Source organism: Bicyclus anynana, chromosome 4 (assembly GCF_947172395.1).
Source record: "Bicyclus anynana chromosome 4, ilBicAnyn1.1, whole genome shotgun sequence".
Taxonomy (NCBI): domain Eukaryota; kingdom Metazoa; phylum Arthropoda; class Insecta; order Lepidoptera; family Nymphalidae; genus Bicyclus; species Bicyclus anynana.
The window spans coordinates 14,375,846-14,398,511 of record NC_069086.1 but is presented as its reverse complement, the minus strand read 5'-3'; the positions used below and the strand labels follow the sequence as shown (position 1 = coordinate 14,398,511).

Here is a 22,666-nt window from a genome sequence, read left to right as displayed (position 1 = left end):
ATTTATTATATTTACTCGCGTTACATAAAGTACAAGAATCAGAAAAATATTTTTTTCTGTATCGAAATCCATAGTTAATGCGCTAGCGTCGATAAACAGCTTCACCGTCAATGGCGGACAAACTGGCGCTATCCGCGTAGTGTGTAGAGTCGTCGGTCTCAGTCGGGCCGCAGCCATAGAATACAATTTGGCCGCAACTCTCAAAACAACCGGAGTGGTTAGCCGGCAGCCGCATCGCAGTATGTATAGTATTTTTGTACCGAAGCTTCGGCCCCTTGTTCAATCTCATCCCCTCAAAAACGACAAATAACACAGACAATTTTATTGGTGAATTTGAGTGGAATACAAAATTCTGCCGTTTGTGACTGTTGTCCTTGGAGTAATTTATTCTTTGCTGTAGTTTGTAATGGTTTGTACCAGTTTGTACTCTGTAACTAAAACTAACTTCATTATCTGTGCTTCATTTTCATTTCATTTGTCATTGTCAAATATTGTTGAAACTTGTATGTTGAGTTGAATTAAAGATTTGTTGAATTTAGATTTGAAAACGAACAAGGTAAATTAATTTCTACGAATATATTATTTAAAATCTTTTTGTACATTACGGATTCTTCTATAACTTTCGAAAAATTTGCGTTAATTAATTCGTTCAAAAGTATTTTCTTGAAATCATTGTCTGCCTCCATTGTCCATTTTTTTCTGGCCACATCCTCAATAATTATAGCACATGTTTCGCTCGAGTTCCGATAATAACTTATTCATACAATTATCTTACATTTAATGTTCTCTGTACACTTAAATTTGTATACCCTACGACGACGTTCAAATTATATTCGATTTACATTGCATGGATACAATAATGATTTTTCTGTCGCCAGAATATTATTTAGTGCCGGCGAACGACATATATCGTAAAGATGACGTCGCCGTCGACCCTCAATCCGACAATACGAAAGCGCGTCACCAGATATCTTCATACAGGCAATGAACTGCCAAAGTACTACCCTGGATGCTGGGAAACTCATAAATACTTCCTTCCGGAAAAGCTAACAGCCATTGATGCTGGACTAATAAATGAACCAAACAATCTTGAAATTGTGAACATCATTGTGAAGGTAGATGTGAATTGAATACTATACTAATAACATCTAATATGCACTTAATCTAAATTTGATAGCATAACTGAGAATATTTACATCAATTACCTACTTTACTACATTTATGCTTTACCTACATTGCCGTTCCCAGAGAATAAAATTGTAATAGCAAAAAGCTAATTTTTCAGGAAAAATAAAATACGTAATTTTGGCGATTGTTGACAAAGTGACAATATGAAAATTATTTAAATGGGTACATACCACAATAAAACAACGAGATTTTTAATGTCGATATTTCGACCCAGTTGCATGGATTGTAGTCACAACGGGACTGAAGTGACAATAGACTTATACTACAGCCTTTCTTAATGAGTACTGTTTACCAACAAAAAAAATAAAAATGAGGGTTTAAGTCACTAGTCATTTCACACCTAATAATAATTATAATTAACTTTTGAAATTAATAAAAATAAAATTGTTAAGTAAAGCTTTAAACAATTAGTATTATAGTATTAGTATTTAGTATTATATTATATATTATATTATATAGTTAATATATTTTTATTATTATTAAATTTTTATAAACAAACAGTACATAATTTAAAATAAATAAATTATGATATCAAATGCATTTCCTACCTTTTTTTCTAGTTTGTAAAAAATAGACATAGTAGGGCAGTAGTATGTTCCTATTTTGTTATAAGTAAATCAATATCTATACTTATAATAAGACTGGTTGAACTCTGTACATTTTATTTGCAATTTGAGATTTTACTTATGCCGGGTCTATTGCATGGACATAAATCATTAAAAAAATACGAAATATAATTTTTAAATTCAACCCCTAAAGTGGTGAAATAGGGCGTGAAATAATATGATTGAAATTTATTTGCAGGCATATAAGGATGGTTGGTACACCAGATTTGAGACCCTGGCTTTTGCTTTAGCAAAATTTATTTCTGTGGGTACTGATACAATAAAGGAAGCATGTTACAAAGCAGCTGTAGAAATTTGTAATACTCCTGAGGAACTGATGATGTTCAACAAATTCACCAGGCTGTTGCAGATTGGTAAGTTGTATTTATCATTTATTTATTTTTCCTTTTTTTAATATTTAACAATGTTATTAATACAAAATATAGTACAAAACACTATTAAAAATTTATGAAAAAAATTAAGCCATGCTGTGGAACATTTGAGTACCCAAGCAACTGATGGTCAGGGCTCCAGAGTGAGGAACCTCCTCACAATATGTGCCTGCATTCTGTGTCTTGATACAACAGTTAAGTGAAGTTATAAGTTAAAAGTATTTTTTTTAATCATCTATTTATTTATCTTTTTTTAAAAATTTTTAACAATTTTAATATAAAAATATAATACATAACACTATTAAAAATTTATAAAAAAATAAACCCTCCCAGTGCGGGACATTTGAGTGCCCAAGCAACCAGTGGTCAGGGCTCCAGTGTGAGGAACCTCCTCACAATACGCGCCGCCTCAAGAATCACTTCCTTCTGTATCAGATTCTTGATCCAACAGTTCAGTGAAAGCTTCTTAAGATGTAGGTCGAAGCTTTTCTCTATAAGACCATTGACTGAAACAACCATTGGAACAATAATAGTTGACTCAACATTCCACATGGTGGTAATCTCGTGAGCAAGGTCCAAGTATTTTGATTAAGAATTTAAGTTGTATTTATTATTAGCAAACTAAAGTACTGGGGAATACAAGAATTAATAAAATTTAAGGGATATTATGTAAAGTGATGCAGGTGATTCAAATCAATTCAATTGCAGCTGAATTAAAATTATTGTTCTATCTTCTGTCTCATTGCATTGAAAGCAGTGGTGTGCACTTCATAGATGCAAAAAACCACAGCCTACCCTAAGGGCTCAATACAAACCTATGTTGGACCACAGAATACATAGTTGGACAAGGAATTTTCCAATTTTTACTTATACTGCTACCCTAGTTTAAAACCTTGTGCACGCTACTTATTGAAAGAGAACCATATTCTTCTTCTTCTTCAGAAAGATGAAAAGAACCATATTTGTGTTATGATGTCTCATGGGATGCATTCTAGGGCTCATGGTACCTTACCTTATCAGCCAATAGACATTCACAGCTGGACATGGGCCTCTTGTATGGACCTCTAAGCACAACTGCCTCGAGCCGCCAGCATCCAGCAACTCCTTGCCACCCGCTTGATATCCTCGGTCCACCTAGTGACCAAAACTGTGCTTTCCGGTGTGGGGTTTTTCACCATTCCAGCACCTTGGGACTTCAACGTCCATTGGCCTGCCTTTTGCCACTTCAGCTTACGACTCGCTGAACAATGTCAGTGACTTTGGTACGTCTGCCGATCTCCTCATTCCTTATTCAATCAAACAGAGAAACTTCAAGCATAGCTCCTTCCATCGCCCGCTGAGTGACTTAATCATTAGAGCTCATGATACAATAAGTTTTATTGATAGTGCTATGATTGGGTTTTGGTTTGGGCTTAGAAGAGAACACAACAAATAGCACTTGTTAAAATTTCATGTTTTTTACTTTACATAAGAAAGATTTTGTACTATATTATATTATATGGCACAAATATTTTGGTTATGGATTAATTAAAAACAATAGATGTTTTAACGTAGGAAATGGCCGTGGTTGGTGCAGGCAGATCCATGAGTGGTACAGTCGCAAAGAACCAATGGAGCTAGCAAAGGAAATAACCAGAGTCAGAGCTCGACATGGCCGCTCACACAAAACTTTGATACGTAAATCACACGCAAAATATGATGAAAATGATCGTGGTATTTTTTTTTATATTTAAGCAGTTTTAATTAATCCTAACTACCTGGAAATTGATTGCATTAGATATCTATTTAAATTAAAGAATGATATATTGTTTACTTCACTATTACATTAACGTTGAGTGACTTGTTTGTATATAAAATCACATCATATAATTATTAATTTTTATATTGAGGATATAAATAATAGTATTGTAACTTCCAGCAAGAAATGCAGTAATCAAGTATGTAATTCACGGATTGAAGCGAGCAAAACAATTATGCGGGAATGATGAGAGTACCAAGCAGATATTTGACTACATACAAAAAGTAGAAGATGTGCGTCACTGTGAAGATCCTGCGCATGCAGCTGCTATGATTATCCAACATCATTTCACTCTGGATCATGTCCCGGGACATCTGATGACTTCACAAGAAGTATGATGTACTTTAATTCTTCATGTAAGGCTGGTGGCACAGTCCATGTGGGCAGCCAGACAAACTTTCGATACCCGTATCACCCTTTTCTGATTTAATTTTTGCATCAAAAAGTATCCTATAACATTCTTCGTATTATGGTCTTAAATTTTGCCAAGTTTCATTTGAATCATTCATTAGCTTCAGCATGGTGCCCAATCAACAAAAATATTGACAGACACAAAAAATTCAAAATAAAAAAAATAAGTGTCACAGTCCATGTTGCCAGCAATTACTTCTCATAAGTGATGGGACTAAAAGCTTGTAACCCAAAACACTTAGCAACCTCGCCGGCAGCCACAGGACTGTAAAACTGGTCTTATTTATATTTATAACCAGCAGACGCCTGTGACTTCGATGTAAACTTTCAACCCCTATTTCACCCACTTCTAGTTCTATTTTTTTTTTTGCATGTTTTATTTATAGTAATAAACTAGCGGACGCCCGCGACTTCGTCCGCGTGAAAGTCGTTGTAAACTTTCAACTACCCCTACCCTAACCTACCTCTACCCTACCCCTACCCTACCCTATCCCAACCCTACCCCTACCCTACCACTACCCTACCCCTACCCTACCCTATCCCAACCCTACCCCTACCCTACCACTACCCTACCCCTACTCTACCCTACCCCTACCCCTACCCTACTCATTAAGGCTGCACTTCTTTATTTATTCCTCCCACCGAGAGTCACATCGAGCGCGGCAACCGTTACACAAAAATAATCCTTAAAGCATGAATTAGTATTCACGCGCGATGGCTTAGCGTATTTCATGTATAACTTTGGTGTTTCTTTACCGATTTTTATGATTCTTTTTTTATTGAATAGGCAATAATGTTAACTTTCTTATTAGGGATGACTGATGAGTGTTATAAACATAAGAGTAGACAAATATAATTAGAAAGCTCCGAACTGCTAAGCTATCGGGAGTTACACGTGTTCTTGTGAGTCAACCATAAAAGATAGACATATATATGCTGGTGTGTTTTTATAGATAATTTTAAGGAGAACATTTCCGTCATACATGATTTCTATGTAGCTTTAACCATTAAGGCTGTACACGCGACGGAATCTTAATAAATTGAGTAACTTCTCCCGTTTTCTCAACATTTCTCTTCACTGCTCTGCTCCTATTGATGGTAGCGTAATGAAAAGTATACTATAACCTGCCCAGGAGTATGTTGAATAATTGTACCAAGTTTCGTTAAAATCCGTCCAGTAGTTTTTGTTTCTATAAAGAACATACAGACAGACAGACAGACAGACAGACAGACAGACAGACAGACAGACAGACAGACAGACAAAAATTTTACTGATTGCATTTTTGGCATCAGTATCGATCACTAATCACCCTCTGATAGTTATTTTGGAAATTTATTTCATGTACAGAATTGACCTCTTTACAGATTTATTATAAGTATAGATAATCCACTAATCATATTACAAAAATATAAATCAAATCATGAACAATTTATATCGAAAAATTTTCAACCCCTTTTTCACCCTTTAGGGGTAAGAATTTTGAAAATCTTGTATGACATTATTTTTATTTTTGCAAAAGTATCTATAAAAAAAGCCTTTGAAAAAATTTGGGACTTTCCATTCAAACATTCAATCCCTGTATCACCATCATAAGATTTAATTTTCACGTCTTTGTCTGTATGGTCTTAAATTTTGCCAAGTTTCATTTGAATTCATTTATTAGTTTCAGCATGATGCCCATTCTACAAAAATATGGACAGACACAAAAAATAAAGAAAAACCGAAAAAAAATTACTTCAGTATCGTATATAGGGTGCTGGGGAGTATTTCCCATAACTTCAAGGGTGTTCACAAGTCCACTTATAGAGTCCAAAAAAATATTAAAACTTTGTATGTTTTTATTATAAGTATAAGTATTTTTATTAGGTATAATAGTTCTCAGACAATGGGCATGGGCAGATAGTCGCTTCTTGTCCGAGACTCTTGTGGAACTATTGTCTGTGACTGTGTTTGTTTTCTTGGGAGCAATTATTATTGTTGAACTAAAGTCCTAAAGTCTTGTCAAGTTCTATGCAAAAGGAGAATGCTCAAATGACAATGGAAATTTGTATTAGTCACAAACAAGATATTGATTGATTAGATTAACATAACTTTGTTGTCTGTAAACACTTCAGTAACATATTTCCACATTGGTTACTTGAATTGCTTTATAATCTTAATAACTCGCTTTTTTATATTCAACTAGCCGACGTCCCGCGGTTTCACCCGCGTATTTCTCGTTACTGTGGGAATACGGGGATAGAATATAGCCTATGACACTCCCAAATAACATGGCTTACTATTGGTAATTGGTACCTCTACAATCCCTATTGCCCCTACAATCTCATAAACTTTATTAAGTCTAATCTATAGTAGTATTATAAAACTGAAGAGTTTGTTTGTTTGAACGTGCTAATCTCAGGAACTACTGGTCCGATTTGAATAAATCTTTTATTTTTAGATAGCTCATTTATCAAGGAAGGCTTATAGACTAATATAAAATATGTATTGATATTTTTTCTAGGTCTGGAACGCAGTTCTGCCTGAGTTACCATTGAGCCAACTACTGAGTCACATCCAACGTATTCACAACATGGGCTTCCTTGCCAGTGATTCGGACACATCTGCAATATTAATTGCGCAACTGAGCAGCCAGGATCTCATCAAGAAGTCGAAAGTAACTGCGATCGAAGTTTACATCACTCTTTGCAACTACAAAAAGAATAGCAGGTAAAAATAACTCTAGGAACATTTTTTTGGAACAAAGCTCTTTTAGTTGCATAAAAGATCACTGTAAAGTGAGTTGGTAGAAAGCGTCACATAATGCTAACATGTGACCTAGAACATCTCTCATCATCATTAAAATTTAAATTAAACACCGTTATTGAGTTATATATATCAAGATGGCGCTCTTAAAGCAACTATGACATGACAATTGACAGCGAACGTTAAATCGACTACTGCAATCTGCCATTATATATGTTAGTGTTGCATTTCTTTGGAGAGAATGAATATTATTTCGAAAGAATTAAAGTAAATTCGTAGATTGTATAATCAAAAATAGTTAAAAACAAAATATTTTCTTTTATATATTTTAATTTTGGACCATCTCCTTTCTACCAATAGTGGTACAACCAGAAATATAGTTTCTCTCTTTCATTGCGTTGGGACGAAAGAGATGGGACTAGGACAATCTGCTGCCATTGATCAATATTTTGTCAATTACTCTTCCCCTGGTCGTATGGTAAACATATAGGAACTACAATGTTTTGTTTTATTATTTTTATTAAAAGCGCTAACACTTGTTATAATTTTATTCGAAAATTCGTTATTCTAGCTAAATTTGTGATCTTGAAGGATTTTCAAAATGTTCGATTTTAAGTTGTTCACTAACAAATACTAAGAAAAAATTAAGCGTTTCTACTTTTCCCCGCCTAAATAATCTTTAATTAATGTGTAATTTCATCTCAATTAGGCAAATGGTTGAAGTAAGGAATTTTCATTGCACACATCTTAGTTGCATTAGACCATAAAAAGTAGGTTATCTAATTAATGTTGAATTGAATTATAAAATAAATGGGACAAGTGCGTGAAGATTGTTCTGTAATACATATATCATGCTATTTTAAGACCGTTGACTAATTTTTTTTTTATAATTCGCCAACAATACACATTAAACATTAGACAAAATACAATAAGGCCACTAAGACTTCTTTTAAGTTTATCCTTAGTCTTTAAAGTAAAATTAAAGTAGCAAACTAATATTTTGAAAACTTTTACATTTAGTACTTTAAGAATGGCTCATAATATCATAGTCACAGGAACCAATGATCCCAGCCACATAGACATAAAAATGGGAGTCATCATTATCAACCTATTTTGACGACCCACCACTGACCAATGACTCAGTTTTTGCCATACTAATAGGAGCAAAACAAAACTAAAAGGTGTGAAAAAAAAACCGAAATGTTTTGAATCATGATTTAAAAAATCTAAAAATTTTAAAATGTATTCTGTATCCTATGACTGAATGCAAATTTATTTCATAAAATTATCCAGTAACTTTATCAGAAGAGCAGTGTAAAAACAAGTGTGCTTTATTAGCTACCCAACAAGGTATTAAAAATTTAAATAAGTATGTTAAAAAATGGCTGAGTAAATGGATCTCCACATTTTGCCTTTATGGGGTCATAAGCTACCAAATTGTATTAAATTTGATACACATTCCTGTCTGTTTTTGTCTCAGGCCAATGAGCTATGCGAAAGCCAAAGTGGCCCAGGACAAGCAAACGCGACGCCGCGCTCGACAGATTTTCGACACGAAGACTGAGCGCTGGGAGTGGACTGTGACCAGGCGCCATCCAAAGGAATTGAAAAACTGGGGTTTGTAGTAGCACTTTTCAAAATCAAAATTCATTTATTTCAAGTAGTTCATTTAGTTCAATAGCACATTTGAAACCTCAAGCTTGACCATTTGTGAAGTCTCCACGGTTCGGAAGGCAGGTGTAGAAATAGTACTTCTTTTACGATACTGACGATGTCATAACGAACGCCGCTGAGGTCTCATAAGTAGCCACAGAATTACACAAAAAAAAAGTAGAAATAGTAGTTGTCTGCCATTTACTAATATACATATAACAATTAATTATTTACATATATTAATTAATTCTCTGTTAAATTACGTCTAGAATAAAATTAAATATTACTTAAAACATTATTTGTTGCATGTTTGTATTTTGTTTTGGCAACACTATCTGTTCTGATTTAACTAAAACTCTTAAACTGATGCTGGTTGGCGGGCATATTGTGAACATGTTACGTCTTTAATGACTACTATCAGATGTTAATCATAATAGGCTAGTTGACACTTTTTCTTAAATAGTTCATTATAATTTTTTTGATTTAAAAAAAAATATATTTTTTTTGAGTCATAATTACAAACTTTTTTTTGTTTTTAAATATGTTTTTGATTATACGAGCCAAAACGCCTGTCCACCATGATGTTTGTCATGTATGATGGATGTTTCAACTGTAACAAATTCCTTACAAACGGAGCGTTTTACAAAAATATTAGTTAACAATTAGTTTGACGTAAGACGTTTAATACATCAAGTAACAATGTGACGTCACAAAATGAACGACAGCGGTTTTGACGTTTGGAAAATTTGAAAAATACATGATTTTTAAAGAAATCCTTAACTTTTATTTATCTTATTCTTATTAATTTTTATTAATTATTATTATTAAATAAATTATTTTATTAATTTTATTAATTATTGGAGCCATGTACTATGCGAAATTTGATTTGAGTCACCTATTACCAGGACTGCTTATCGTGCCTTTGTCACATCGTTGTCACATCACCAACTTCCATCATTGGTGAAGAATGTTCTTAGCCCCATATTCCTATAAAGAGGCTGGACGGACTGATAATGAATGTTGATAATATAACAATGCTAATTCCATGTAATCTCGTGCAGGTATCGACCAACCGCCTAACCCAGAAGTTATTGCCACTCTCAACAAGTTGATTGACCACACGTGGCTCCTCACACCACCAACTAATGTCCGCTATCTTATCACATTGGACATGAGGCACCATATGTTTAAGGGTAAGCATATAGCTAGAACACATCTCATAGAAACAGATATTTGGTAAAATAAACAGGTTCAGATGTTATACGTCACCTCTTGTATCACACACAACTTTTAAAATTATATTAATACTACTTATATAAAGAGCTGTGATAGCCCAGTGGATATGACCTCTGCCTCCGATTCCGGAGGGTGTGGGTTCGAATCCGGTCCGAGGCATGCACCTCCAACTTTTCAGTTGTGTGCATTTTAAGAAATTAAATATTACTACACATGTCTAAATCGGTGAAGGGAAACATCGTGAGGAAACCTGCATACTAGAGAATTATCTTAATTCTCTACGTGTGTGAAGTCTGCCAATCCGCATTGGGCCAGCGTGGTGGACTATTGGCCTAACCCCTCTCATTCTGAGAGGAGACTCGAGCTCAGCAGTGAGCCGAATATGGGTTGATGACGATGACGATGACGACGACTACTTATATACAATTGACTATAACTCAAATTGTACATAAAATACTAACCTTATATTTTTATACCATGGGCGGCTGATAAGTCCAATGCCCAAGGTACATAATAAAAAAAAAACACAGTTTTTTATATTTGTGCTTTCAATTTAGACCTCCTAAGTTAAATACAATTTCATCTCGTTAATATAATGATATAACACCAAAAAAATCTTCAAAATGGCTGCCTTGACCTTCTCATTCTCATCAGAAAATCTGAATAGTTAAAGTAAATATATTATAACACTTTTCGTAGGCCGGCATTTCTGTAAAAGCTACTCAGTTGCCAAGAAACCCAAGAAGGCAGCAACAGCAAGCAGTCAATCCACATCTGGTGCGGCTGGAAGTAACACTGAAGGAGAGAAACCAGAGGCCAGCAAGAAACATTTATATGCAGAATGCTTTTACAACAAGAGTGTGACCCCTGGACATGCTGGTAAGCATCTAGACTATCTAAAACCTATCTATTTTTCTATAATATGAAAATTAATCTTAAATCTTCCTAAGCGCAAATCTCTAGAATAGCTGAACCGATTTAGCTAATTTTTTATTTTAGAATACTCCTTGAAGTTTGAAGATGGTTCAAATTTCATTTATTTTAATTAAGCTTAGTTTACAAGCGCTTTTGAAAAGTCAGGATTATTAATTAATCCTGACTTTTCATTAATAATCCTGACTTAAATATATTAATTTAATTTAATCTAATGGTGGTAATAATAGTCGAAAACTTAAAATTAAAGTTACGAGGGTTGCAATCATTTATACAATCATTAACACTATAATAAGACTTCCTAGAAGCTTGCGTTGGTTCGTTGCGTTGGTTCTTACAGAGAGTTTTTTTAGGGTAGAGGTGTAGGGTAGGTAGGGTTAGGGATGAACTGCAAAAGTGAAGCTTGACCGGGTCCCTTAATACTGTATAAAACTGTAACAGGTCCAATTTTATTTTGTACATTGAAGATATTTTAAATTTTTTTATTGTTAAGCAGTTGAGCACTGTATAATTGATATAATCGTTACTGAAGCCAAAAGGTTTTGTAATATTTGTGTCTTTTTGTTAACCATGCATCACATCAACTTTGGTGAAGTTAAACTGATGATGAAGACAATGATCTATTTTGTTGCAATATGTGTTACATAGGACAAACTACAGGAGTTGACACAATGACAGCTCAATAGAAAAATTGATGATGGATTCAAGATGATTGCGATGATGATGATGTGATGATGACGATGACGATGATGATGGATGATGATGATGATAGGCTTAAATCCTTTGCAGCTATTGTTCTGGCAATGCAACTGCTGAAGCGAGAGAAAAATGCAAAGTTAGCTGTGTTCACAGAGGAAGGCATACAACTGGTCTCTATAGAGCGTAACTTCAGCAATATTGAGGAGGCTGAGTTTGTTTTAAGGGTAAGCATTGGTGATTTTCCATTTTTAAATATAGTGTATAGGTATACTCTGTATAACAATACTAAAGGGACTGTACATTTTATGGTTTTAGAGAGTTGTTGTTAAATGGTGAGAAAAAAATGTATTAGTAAAATTTTCGTCAATACAGAGTGATTTTCTTTTACTAGCCATGTTTACAGTTTGAAAGTTTGTCTAAGAATATGATAAGTTAAGATTAAATCTATGACTTCTACTTATTAGTCATGGTCAACAACTGTGTACACGTGCAATCCCAATTTGTAAACAAAAGAAGTAGTTTCTTAGAAAGTTTTTTTTATTTTTGAAAATCTGACGATTTGCGTAACGTAATGGAATGGGAGGGTTTGAAAGTTACATAATAAAACCCTTATATTTTAGTTCTTGAGTTAAGAGCGCGATTAAGTTTTTACTTATTTTGAAGGAAATAATAAGGAAGTAAGATATTTCAGTAAGCCAAAGTAATAAAAATTGCTTTTAAAGACTGTAGTTTTTTTTTCTACCGCTAAAAGCGAAAAAAGAAAATAACCATTTATTCTTCCTATAATTTAATCTACCAAATGCAATCGATCCCCATGACGCTCGAGTAACTACAAAGGAGATGTTCCAAAATTGTATGGAGCCCAGGTCCAGTCATTGTACCCTAGCGGAAATAAAACAAATTATTTTTTTAACTTTTTTTGATTATACAAATCTACGAATTTACTTTAATTCTTTCGAAATAATATTCATTATCTCCCAAGAAATGCAACACTATTAAGGATAATAATGGCGGATTGATGACGTTTTCAATGTAGTAATCGATTTGACGTTTGCTGTCAATTGTCATGTCATAGTTGCTTTATGGGCGCCATCTTTATATAACTCAAAAACTTGGGTTTTAATTTTATTTATTTCTTTTTACTTAGTTACATTTATTCACTTTAATAAATTTTAATAAGATCCTTGTATTTTTAAAATTTTAATGATACGGGGTACCTGAAATGGACCATCTACTTTACTCTACTATTAGGCTCCCCTACTATTACAATAAACTTCTTTTGTTGTCAATACAGAAAGCTAACTTAGGCCGGGTCCAGCTCGACGCGCCAATAGAATGGGCCGCAAAGAACAACCAGAACTTCGACGTGTTCATCAACATGATAGACCGGCCCACGCGCTACATGGAACTGGACCGCAAGGCGCGCGGCGGGCGCTCCTGCGGGGGCAGGTATGGCACGCCGCCGCCGCCATCCAAGGAGATAGTCGACCACTGCCCTGTGAGGGCCCTAGAGCGGTACAGGACCAAAGCTGTAAGCAAAGCCAAGTAAGTCAATTATGTCCTTTTTCCGTTACAGAGAAGTGCATTCGCCAGTCGTATTCTTCAACCATTCACTTATAGGTACTCCTATCATTCACGCGTAAGATGTATAATTTGGCAGTCACAGATTAATGGAACGGAACACGGCGGTGTCGTAGCCGCTCCAAATACAAAATTCAAAAAGCAATACATTCTCTCGAGTCAGTACGACACGAACCGTCGCATCAGTAATTTTCAATATTATTAAAGAAAAAAGGCGTCTTATATTTTATAATATTTTAACAACTGTTCACAGAAACTAAAGAAATAAGATGGAGTATTTTTTATTGGTAATTATCCGTACGTACCGTACCGTACTTTACCACTATCTTTCAAGTTGGATTAAAAATTACACACATAGTGTGCAAATTTGATTAAAATTGTTTAAGTAGGTAGTTTAGGAGTCCATTGAGGACAAACAACGTGCGCGTAATGTCTATGTATAATTATTAAGATGTAATGCATACAAATTATAAATGCTAAAGTAAGTATGTCTTTATGTTCAATCTCACGGCTAAACTACTTCGATTTAAATTAAATTACCTTGGAGCAGAACATTGGCTACTTTTTACCCCAAAAAATCAATGGTACCGGAACTATTTATTAGCATTTGTAAAAACCTAGATTTCACGTGGACGAAGACAAAAAGACTTGATAAATAAATCGAAAAATATAACCAAGCATGGTCGCCTAAGCGAAACGCCTGATGTGACGATTTCTGCCAGTAATAAAACTTTTTTCCAACAATTAAACACTTAAATTTATGAAATTTCAGGCTTATTGTTCTGTCTCTGGCGTCCCATCGGGCTAAAACCACCGACGGCAGCCACGAGGGCGTCCTCGACATCATCGGCATCGACGAGCATGTTCCGAAGGTTATGGACGCGTTTGCACTCGGTCAGTTCGAGTAAACCCTTCTCTTTGTACCTCCTATACACTGCTCGCGAAGTTGATCGGAGTTAATCGAATACGATAGTGTAGGCACAAACTTCGCTTCGTGCAACTTCACCTCGTCTCGTTCATCTTCTATTGGTCTAAGATCCGGTATTAGAAATATAAACCCTCATCTGTTATTCATTAGTGCTATGAAATAAATGATAGATAATGTTCACAGTGAGACCTTGCAAATAGTTGAATTGCGGCCAAACACATTTTTCATACAAAATCTAGGAAACCATGATCTTGGAAAACTTGATCAAAGGCATTCATTCATTTGACATTTTAAATGACTAAATGACTGATGAGGATATATAAATATAATTATTTAACTGTCTATATCTGGCAACCCCACAGTTGGCAATACTAGGCATTACTAGGCAACCTATGTGCAATGTGCCAGTGAAAATATTTTCTACCATTTATTTTTTATCCCAATTAAATAACTGATGAGGGTATATATTTCTTATGCAGGATCTCATACTATATCGTTGCCGGTTTTTGCGTCAAAGGACAATGCGATCCGAGGTTTGAACACGAAGCGTCTCACTACACTATTCAGTTCATTTCAGGACTTTGTCGAAGCTAGTAGTGTATTTGGGGCTTTAGATCATCCGCCACATTAATATTTCCGTCTAATACTTAGACCCATGCTATATCTTTGCTATTAAAATTGATAATTGATAATCCATTATAATATAATCTAACTGTGTTTAAAATATCAACCTGTTCATAATGATTGGGTTGATTTTTTGTATTTTTGAAATCATGTAAATTTTTCGAAATTGCAGTATTATAAGTAAGGTAAGTTGGTACTTACTATCATCCCACTTTTGATGTGACTATAATAATAATGTTTTAATCATTGTATGGTTCTAAGTACTGATTGGAAATTTTATTGTGAATGTTCTCATCATCCCACTACTTAAAACTTTATAGGGGACCGACCATTTTGAGCCCAGAATATTAAAAAAAAAATTAAATATCCTTTATTTTATGATAAATTAAATCACCACAAAAATTCAAAATAATTTGGATTCACAGATTTCAAATATTTTATCATGTACGACTAATCTGCTATTAGTCCTAGGCCAACAACAAATGTGTTGCGAGTGTCATTGTCTAATATAGTTGCTTTTTAAATGTTGTTTTTGTTGAAATTGTGCATTTTGTAACGTATGTAAAGAAAAGAAAAATGCATTTATTTCAAAATTCATTCAATTCGCACATCATAATATCTCCAGGACATCAATGTAAGTTATAGACCTTATCTTGATAATGCAACTGTCAATTAATCCGAAATTGAACCAGTCTAAAACTGATGTTATTATTCAATAAATAATACAAATTTAGACATGGTAATGGTTTGTGTACATCAAATTTTGGGCCCAGCAATGTATAAAAAGTGGTTGGTCTCCTTTTGAACCATGGAAGAATACATACTTAATTTGTATTGTCATATTCCTTCAGGAAGAATGTAGATGGGAATATAACTCGGGATCTTAATGTTTGTATCTCATAAATAATTATGTGTTTAACACATGTATTAGTTGACTTCCATTTCAGTATTTGGTTCTATTATTATCAAGCACCATATGTGTTCCGAACCCGATTTATATGAAAAAAAAAACATGTTGTAAATGTAATGAGTGCGTTACAAAATTCCAATATAAATTATGAGAATAATATGAGCTCTTATTTTTTTACTGAAATCGCTCTCTACGTTTCAACGGTTTTATAAGATGTTTATTCAAGTCAAAAAAATGACATTGACTCCAGTTAGTCTTATCAACATGTAGAGATGTCATAAATTGCTTTAGAAATATGGAATGTATGTTCTGAGTGGTTCGGTCACACAGAAATAAAGAATTCTTATTTGAAGAGGTAATGATTTCACAGAATGTTAGGTTTTTAGGGTTCCATACCTCAAAAGGAAAATAATCACTTATAGAATCACTTTGTTGTTAGTCTGGCTGTCTATCAATACCCTTTATCTCGGAAACATGTGGAGGTATTGAGTTAAAGTTAAAACCAATTAAATATAATCAGGCTTACGATCAATCAAAGGGGTGAAAAATCAAACTTGTAATGTTGTTTTGATGATGTTTTTTACGTTACATTAAAAATTCGATTTATGTATGTTACAAAAAACGCTATTTACATTTATATTTATTTATGTATATTTCGACTCAAGGAAATCAAAATTCATAGGGTCCTACCTACCAACCTACCTATAAACATTTGTTGATACATTTGTAACCTTGTTTTTTTTTCCTGTGATTTATTTACAAAATGTCAAAACAGGGTCTTAAGGTAAGGAATGACAGTCCAAATTTTGAATTCAGTTAGTTGTGTCATGTGGCTTATTTGATTATTATTTGATTTATGAGAAAAAATGTTTTGTACGGAACCCTCTGTGGGTGATTCTGACTCTCACTTCTCCATTTTTTTTGTATCACTGTCCATATTTTTTATTGGTTTTATATACTCACCATACTACGCAAGGTCAGGAAATTATTAGGAATGCTTTTTACACATTACTAATAAATATTCTTCTAAAAAGCGTAACTTTCAAGCGTTATATTAGGTAAAACAGCCCCTCCTTGGGGCTGAAAATCCTTTAGAAATATGTAGCGTAAGCGTTTATTATGTATTATTATAAAATATTTTACCGATTTATTATTCCTCTTATTTATTTACAAATGCACACAAATTCATACAATGCTGTATAAAACATATGAAAGTAAATGATGTTAAAAAAAAATTGTCCACTCCGACGCATGAATGGAGTTTACTCTTTCAGATCGACTGACTAAATATGTGTATGTCTCAATACTCACGCCTGAAAAGTGAAAGGTTTGCTTCCGAAGGTTGTTTGGAAACCGAAGAGCGTCAGGCAGCGCGCGGTGAAAGGTGCGCAGAATAGGTTGCGCACAAAAAACGTAACGCTGTCATTTGTTCACGGAATTTTACTGCCCATGTATTTTTCATACCGGGGGCTATATATGAAAAATTCATAAGGAGTAAACTCCAATAACATATAATTATGAATCATTATTATTATTTTAACCTACCATAAAAATCTTATAAATCTGAAATATGTGTACTTGAATATTATATATATAATATATATTTTGATTAAAATGAAAATTTATTGGTTGGAAAATACACACCATGTACTAGGTACTTCTCTGACACCACACAAGATAGTAGTTCTAAATGTAAAGTAACCCCCATAGAGGAATATTTGAAAAGCGTTCAGGAATCAGTAAACATATTATATATACCTTTTTTGAAAACATAAATACTTCAGTTGTAGATTACATTTTTCTTCTAAGTCTTCTACGTCACTTTCTTCTTTAAAGTTAATAATTTAATTCGAGAATTCCAAACATAAACTGGTTTACCATATTTGTAATTGGTTAATTGCAAATACAGTTTCTTTACCTAACATTCTGTGTATATAAATCTTCAAAAAATTAGACTATATTTATAGTACATAGCGTAATGCGTGGTTTAGTGTGTGTATCAGTTTCTTGTAGTCTCATAGATCTCTATAATGTGGCGTTTTTAGTAGTTATTTCTTATATATGTTGAGAATTAAATACGAGGTGTTTCGGTATTTAAATTATCGAAATGCGTAATTATGAAGGCGAATTTAACAACAAGTATTTATATCAATTGATATGTGTATCATTCTTGTTTTCAATATATTTGCTAATAAAAATCTTGAAAAAATGCTAAAATAAAATATTTTTTTCGCGCAGTTATTAAGGGGTATTGCTTTAAATGCGGGGCTTTGATAGGCATCGCTACACTCCCCCCGGCCCGCGCGGGCCTTAGGAAGTGTTATGAACGAAGTTGCCAAGCTATAGGCTTAGTTTACAAGCACTTTTGAAACGTCTTCCGAAAGTAGAACAACTCTACTTGCTTATTATGCACCGCCAGCTGTTCTAATTCTACTTTTAATTATCGATAGTGTGAGTTAAATATTCACGATTTTAGTAAGCGTCTTCCTTAAAGTAGGTACATCAAAATGACTTAACGATTTTTAACTTAACAAGATTTCTACGAGCAAATATATTGGAAAAAATCATTGTTAATTATTAATTATATTATTCTAGTTGGCTGTATTTGCTTAAGGTATTATGTACCTATAAAAATCTTTTCGCTGGCTGTAGTTTAACTTTATTCATTATTGGCCTTTTTCAATAACCTGTTTTTGTAGCTTGTACATCTGTACTGCATTTTATTTTTTGACTTAAGGCAACATTGCTAAGCAACTTCTGGACAGATTAATAGGCCGTACAGACTACATTAGTATTTTAGTCAAGTACGAACAATTTTTGGATTTACCGCCCAAAAATCGTTTGTACTCGTCATACTAAAGTAGTCCGAAAGTCCTTAGGATTGACAGGTTATTGAAAACGAGTGTAAGGGCCGGCACACATTGGTTGAAACGCGGCATTCGTTACTGTCAAACCGATATTAATATAGTAACATAGTCTTGAAATAAAGTCGAAGATTACGAAACACTTTATTGAAGTTAATCAATAGATTATGTAAAATCAAACTTCGCTTCGCTTCATGCGACTTCGCCATGCTTCGCTTCCGATCGTTGTCGCCTTTGCGCCTGAATCAAAGGATCCGAAATTCGAACACGAAGCGCCGCTCTACACTACTCGGTTCAATTCAGAACTTCGTTGAATCGTCGAAAAGAATAGTGTATGTTAGGCTTAATGCCAACTTTTTGTCAATTGATTTTCAACTTTATTCCAAAGCATGGAATGTTAATAATGATTTGATAGTAGTCAGTCGTACCTCATCCGATATGAGCAGCTCTAAAATTAACTATATTGTTTTTGCCTTATTATTGTCATTTATTGTATATATTTAGAATTGCTTAATATTGAGCTTTTAAAAGCATAATTCTTGTTCTAATAAGTTAAGAATAAATGTGTAGTTGTTAATAATCTCAATCCTAACCTTAGTAGAACTTAGAGCTAATTCGGTTGTAAAGTGGAACCACATAAATTGATAAAACTTTAAGCAGCTGGTTATACAAATAAAATAATTTTTTTAATATCAGGTAGAATATTTAATATTAACTATTGAATTCTTTGACGGTCACTGTATATTGACCGTTCACAATGTTCCAAACGTTCCTAACTAATATTCCTCTCCATAGTATTAATACAGCAGCAATTTCTTGGCTGAAATGTGTTTGTGCGTTTTTATTTTGGTGATTACTCATATTTCTACATAATGATTGCTTTTATTTACTGGACCTGACTCCTGAGAATTTGCTTGGTCGTTTGCTTTGCGGCTTGGCAATTTGCAATCATGCAAACCTATTTTATACTACGTGTGCTTCGCGTCTTTAATCGCGTTTATGGTGTAATATTAGATAGGCTATATTACTCCTTAATCTGGCTATTATATAAAGCAAGAATTTTTAGTGGTTCTAGAAATTAGGGTGGTATATTCTTCTAATATTAAATTAGTATATAATATATGTCAGTGTTTACTGTTTAGATATTAATGAATAATGTACAACCGAATTTGCTCCATTTATTGATTTAATTATTGTGAATTCAATTTTAACCGTCTCATTTTATTTATAACGTGAAGTAGGTATCTAGTACAACATCTCCAAACATAAAAGAAAGGCTGAATCAGTGTTGTATTAAGTTGTGTGAGTGTGTTTTAAAATAAAGTAAAGTAATTAGCACAAGATAACTGATAACACAAGATAACTAATTGGTGGATAATAAAATTGAATTACCATATTTTGAATTACAAAAAAAATTAGGCATTAACACTTCTAAGGTTAGGATTTTTGTTGTAAGATTATTATGTATGCTTGACATTTGTAACAGGGTCTTTTTGGTCGTTCAAAAAATTGGCACCTGATGCGTACTGTTCACACACATAATATGTGTTCAAAAAAACAATAATGATGAGTGAATGCGGTCACATTAAAATACGAAATTGCTTTTATTTATTTTTTTACCTATAGAAGTGTGTATTTCGATTTTACATAACCGCAGACCATTGTGCGAATATGTTGGTGTGCCAGCACTTTAATTATTATAGTTTTTGTGTTAAAAAAAATATATTTATAACTGTTTTGAAATATACCAAAAATGGTGGTTAGATTGATAATTATTTCCCATTTGCCAAAGTAAAGTAATGCATTTTTTAATATTAATCTAAAAGTACTGGCGCGCGAACATCCTTATCTTTAGCAATAAATTTAATAGCATATCTTTCTTAATACAGATTAAACGAAAAGTGATACATGTTCGTGTTGTTCTATGTAAACGGAATAAGACTGAAAATTAAATACCTAAAAAATTTAATAAATTCCATCCTAAAGTATTCTTACGCCTAGATACATACAACTTGCAATCATTGCCGTATCTATGATGTATCACAGGATGGGCTTAGCCCCCGATATCAAGTCTATTATTAGTATAATTTCTATATAATTTCAATAGAATTCCATATTATCGGTAGCCCAGAATCCTAGGGTGGGCACTGGTCCATTCTAGGATGGGCACGCCCCCTCCCCTCTCCTATGCTCTCCATGTACAGTCCACTTTTGGATGTCTGTAAAACTGAAGGAACATGCTTTAACGAAATGAACCTTAAATTTTTAAACCCAAACGCCCTTGGTCTACCACATCCAAACGGACTTCCCGGTAAAGATTAACGTTAAAAAAATATCTAATAAGCCTTGGTTTTAATGGTCGAAAAATCGGCACTCTGATATTATGTCATCGTGCATGCAGATATAGTGTATTAATTGGTCTCATATTTTAGAATTTAATTTTGGATCGTGCCGCGTTGCAAGAGCCAGCTCATGACTAAGGGCAGCGAATGGATTCGACACTAGTCGGACATACTCCGAAGTTGTATCACGTATCTATCAATTAATATGGTCTCATATTACTTTATTATTGAGAATTCCTAAACTGAGCATGTATCATGTTTCTATCTGTTCCTAGTAATAAGTGAATCCGTTTCAAAATGTTGGTTACTTTTGTACTGATAATATGAGCGGAATTTTCAGAATCTGTGATCACTTGGTACTCTCTCGGGTTTAAGTAATTTTTTTATATCTGAATGTTAAAATGCTTCGAAAACGTTAACTCGAAATTGTAGGTAAGTAGGTATACGCTTTTTTTTATTGTGTACGTTAATTTTTGTGTGTGAATTGTTTCAATCACCAGTTTATGAGTGGTAGACCAACTTGTTTATTTATTTATATCAAGATTTTGTTTTTCAATGTTTCTGAGTGATGATAAATAATTATTCAAAGACAATAAATAATATTCAAATGAGTTGGACAAGATAGTTATATATTGTCACTTATTATGTTGAAACATTTTATTTACGAGAGTTTGCGTTTCAAAAATAGCGTTCTGTGATTTTTGATGCCTTGGCGACTCCAAAACCTAAGGTTATGGTTAGATAAAGGCTGCGTTTTTCTTTCGAGAACTTTTGGTATTAGAAAAAAGAGAAGAAAGCCAATTTTAGGACAATATTCAGAATTTATTACAATGCAAAAGAAATCAGTTTGTATTACTTGGACTATAAAATATTTTTATATAACCTAAATGTAAAACCGTTGTATGTTTTTTTAAATACATACATACAAATTTTTTGATAGTAGACTTTTTGTAATAAATCTAAAAATGTTTGTGGTGTAATGGTCAACGTTTTTCTTCGCGATTTGTTCAGCAATATAGGAAAGAGACGATTCGTGTCAAGGCTATTTCATAAATAAGGGATTTTTAATTAAATTGTCGCAAGATCTAACAACAAAAAGTGGCTCAAACGTTGCTTTGGGTTGCTACTCTAAAATACGAGCTTTTAATACCTGGTCATGGTTTCATCTAAGGGTATCCCAGGTTAAGTGAAAAAAGTTTGCTGTCAAAAAAGATACAATTTAATTATTAATGAAGCATAATCCTGATTTATGCTAAGTACATACTACAAATTACATAATAAATAAAATTAAATCACAGTATCAATAAAGGAATAAATTAAATCCGTCCCATTAACAGATGTGGCTTCATTTAGAAAACCGTTAAGTTTAAGTTCCTTATTTTTCACTTCTCATACACATTTGTTTAATCATTCACAGCGGCATATCAATGGCACCTTAAAAATAAGTATAACAAAAATGTAAACATTTATAAAATGTACTTGCATGTTTGTTTTCAAGTAAATAAACCTCTTACATTAAATCGAGTATTTTTTTATTCCTCTAGGTGCTAGATCTTAGTCCGGGAGCCCAGGAACAAATTCATGACCATTTGCTATGGTCGAATTTCTGAAAACTATGGTTACATGCCATGTTGGATTTGTAATAACGCTTCATGTCATAGAGTAGAATGTATGTATGGTACTTCATGTATAGTCATCAGAACTCAGAGCGTGTGCAAAATTTCATCCTAATCGAAAACCGAGAAGTGGGTCAAAT

General features: G+C 33.5%; 1 protein-coding gene across 1 annotated transcript; it reads left to right on the top strand.

Annotated features, from left to right (window-relative positions):
• The first annotated feature begins 412 nt into the window (after positions 1–412).
• LOC112055317 (RNA-binding protein RO60) lies at positions 413–22,430 on the top strand. The gene is made up of 12 exons (XM_024095376.2): positions 413–556; positions 879–1,115; positions 1,993–2,167; positions 3,740–3,898; positions 4,104–4,315; positions 6,899–7,104; positions 8,621–8,757; positions 9,855–9,986; positions 10,729–10,908; positions 11,752–11,885; positions 12,956–13,206; positions 14,015–22,430. The coding sequence occupies exons 2-12, from the start codon at positions 918–920 to the stop codon at positions 14,148–14,150; spliced, it is 1,920 nt and encodes a 639-aa protein (XP_023951144.2). The 5' UTR covers positions 413–556; positions 879–917; the 3' UTR covers positions 14,151–22,430.
• The last annotated feature ends 236 nt before the right edge of the window (positions 22,431–22,666 follow it).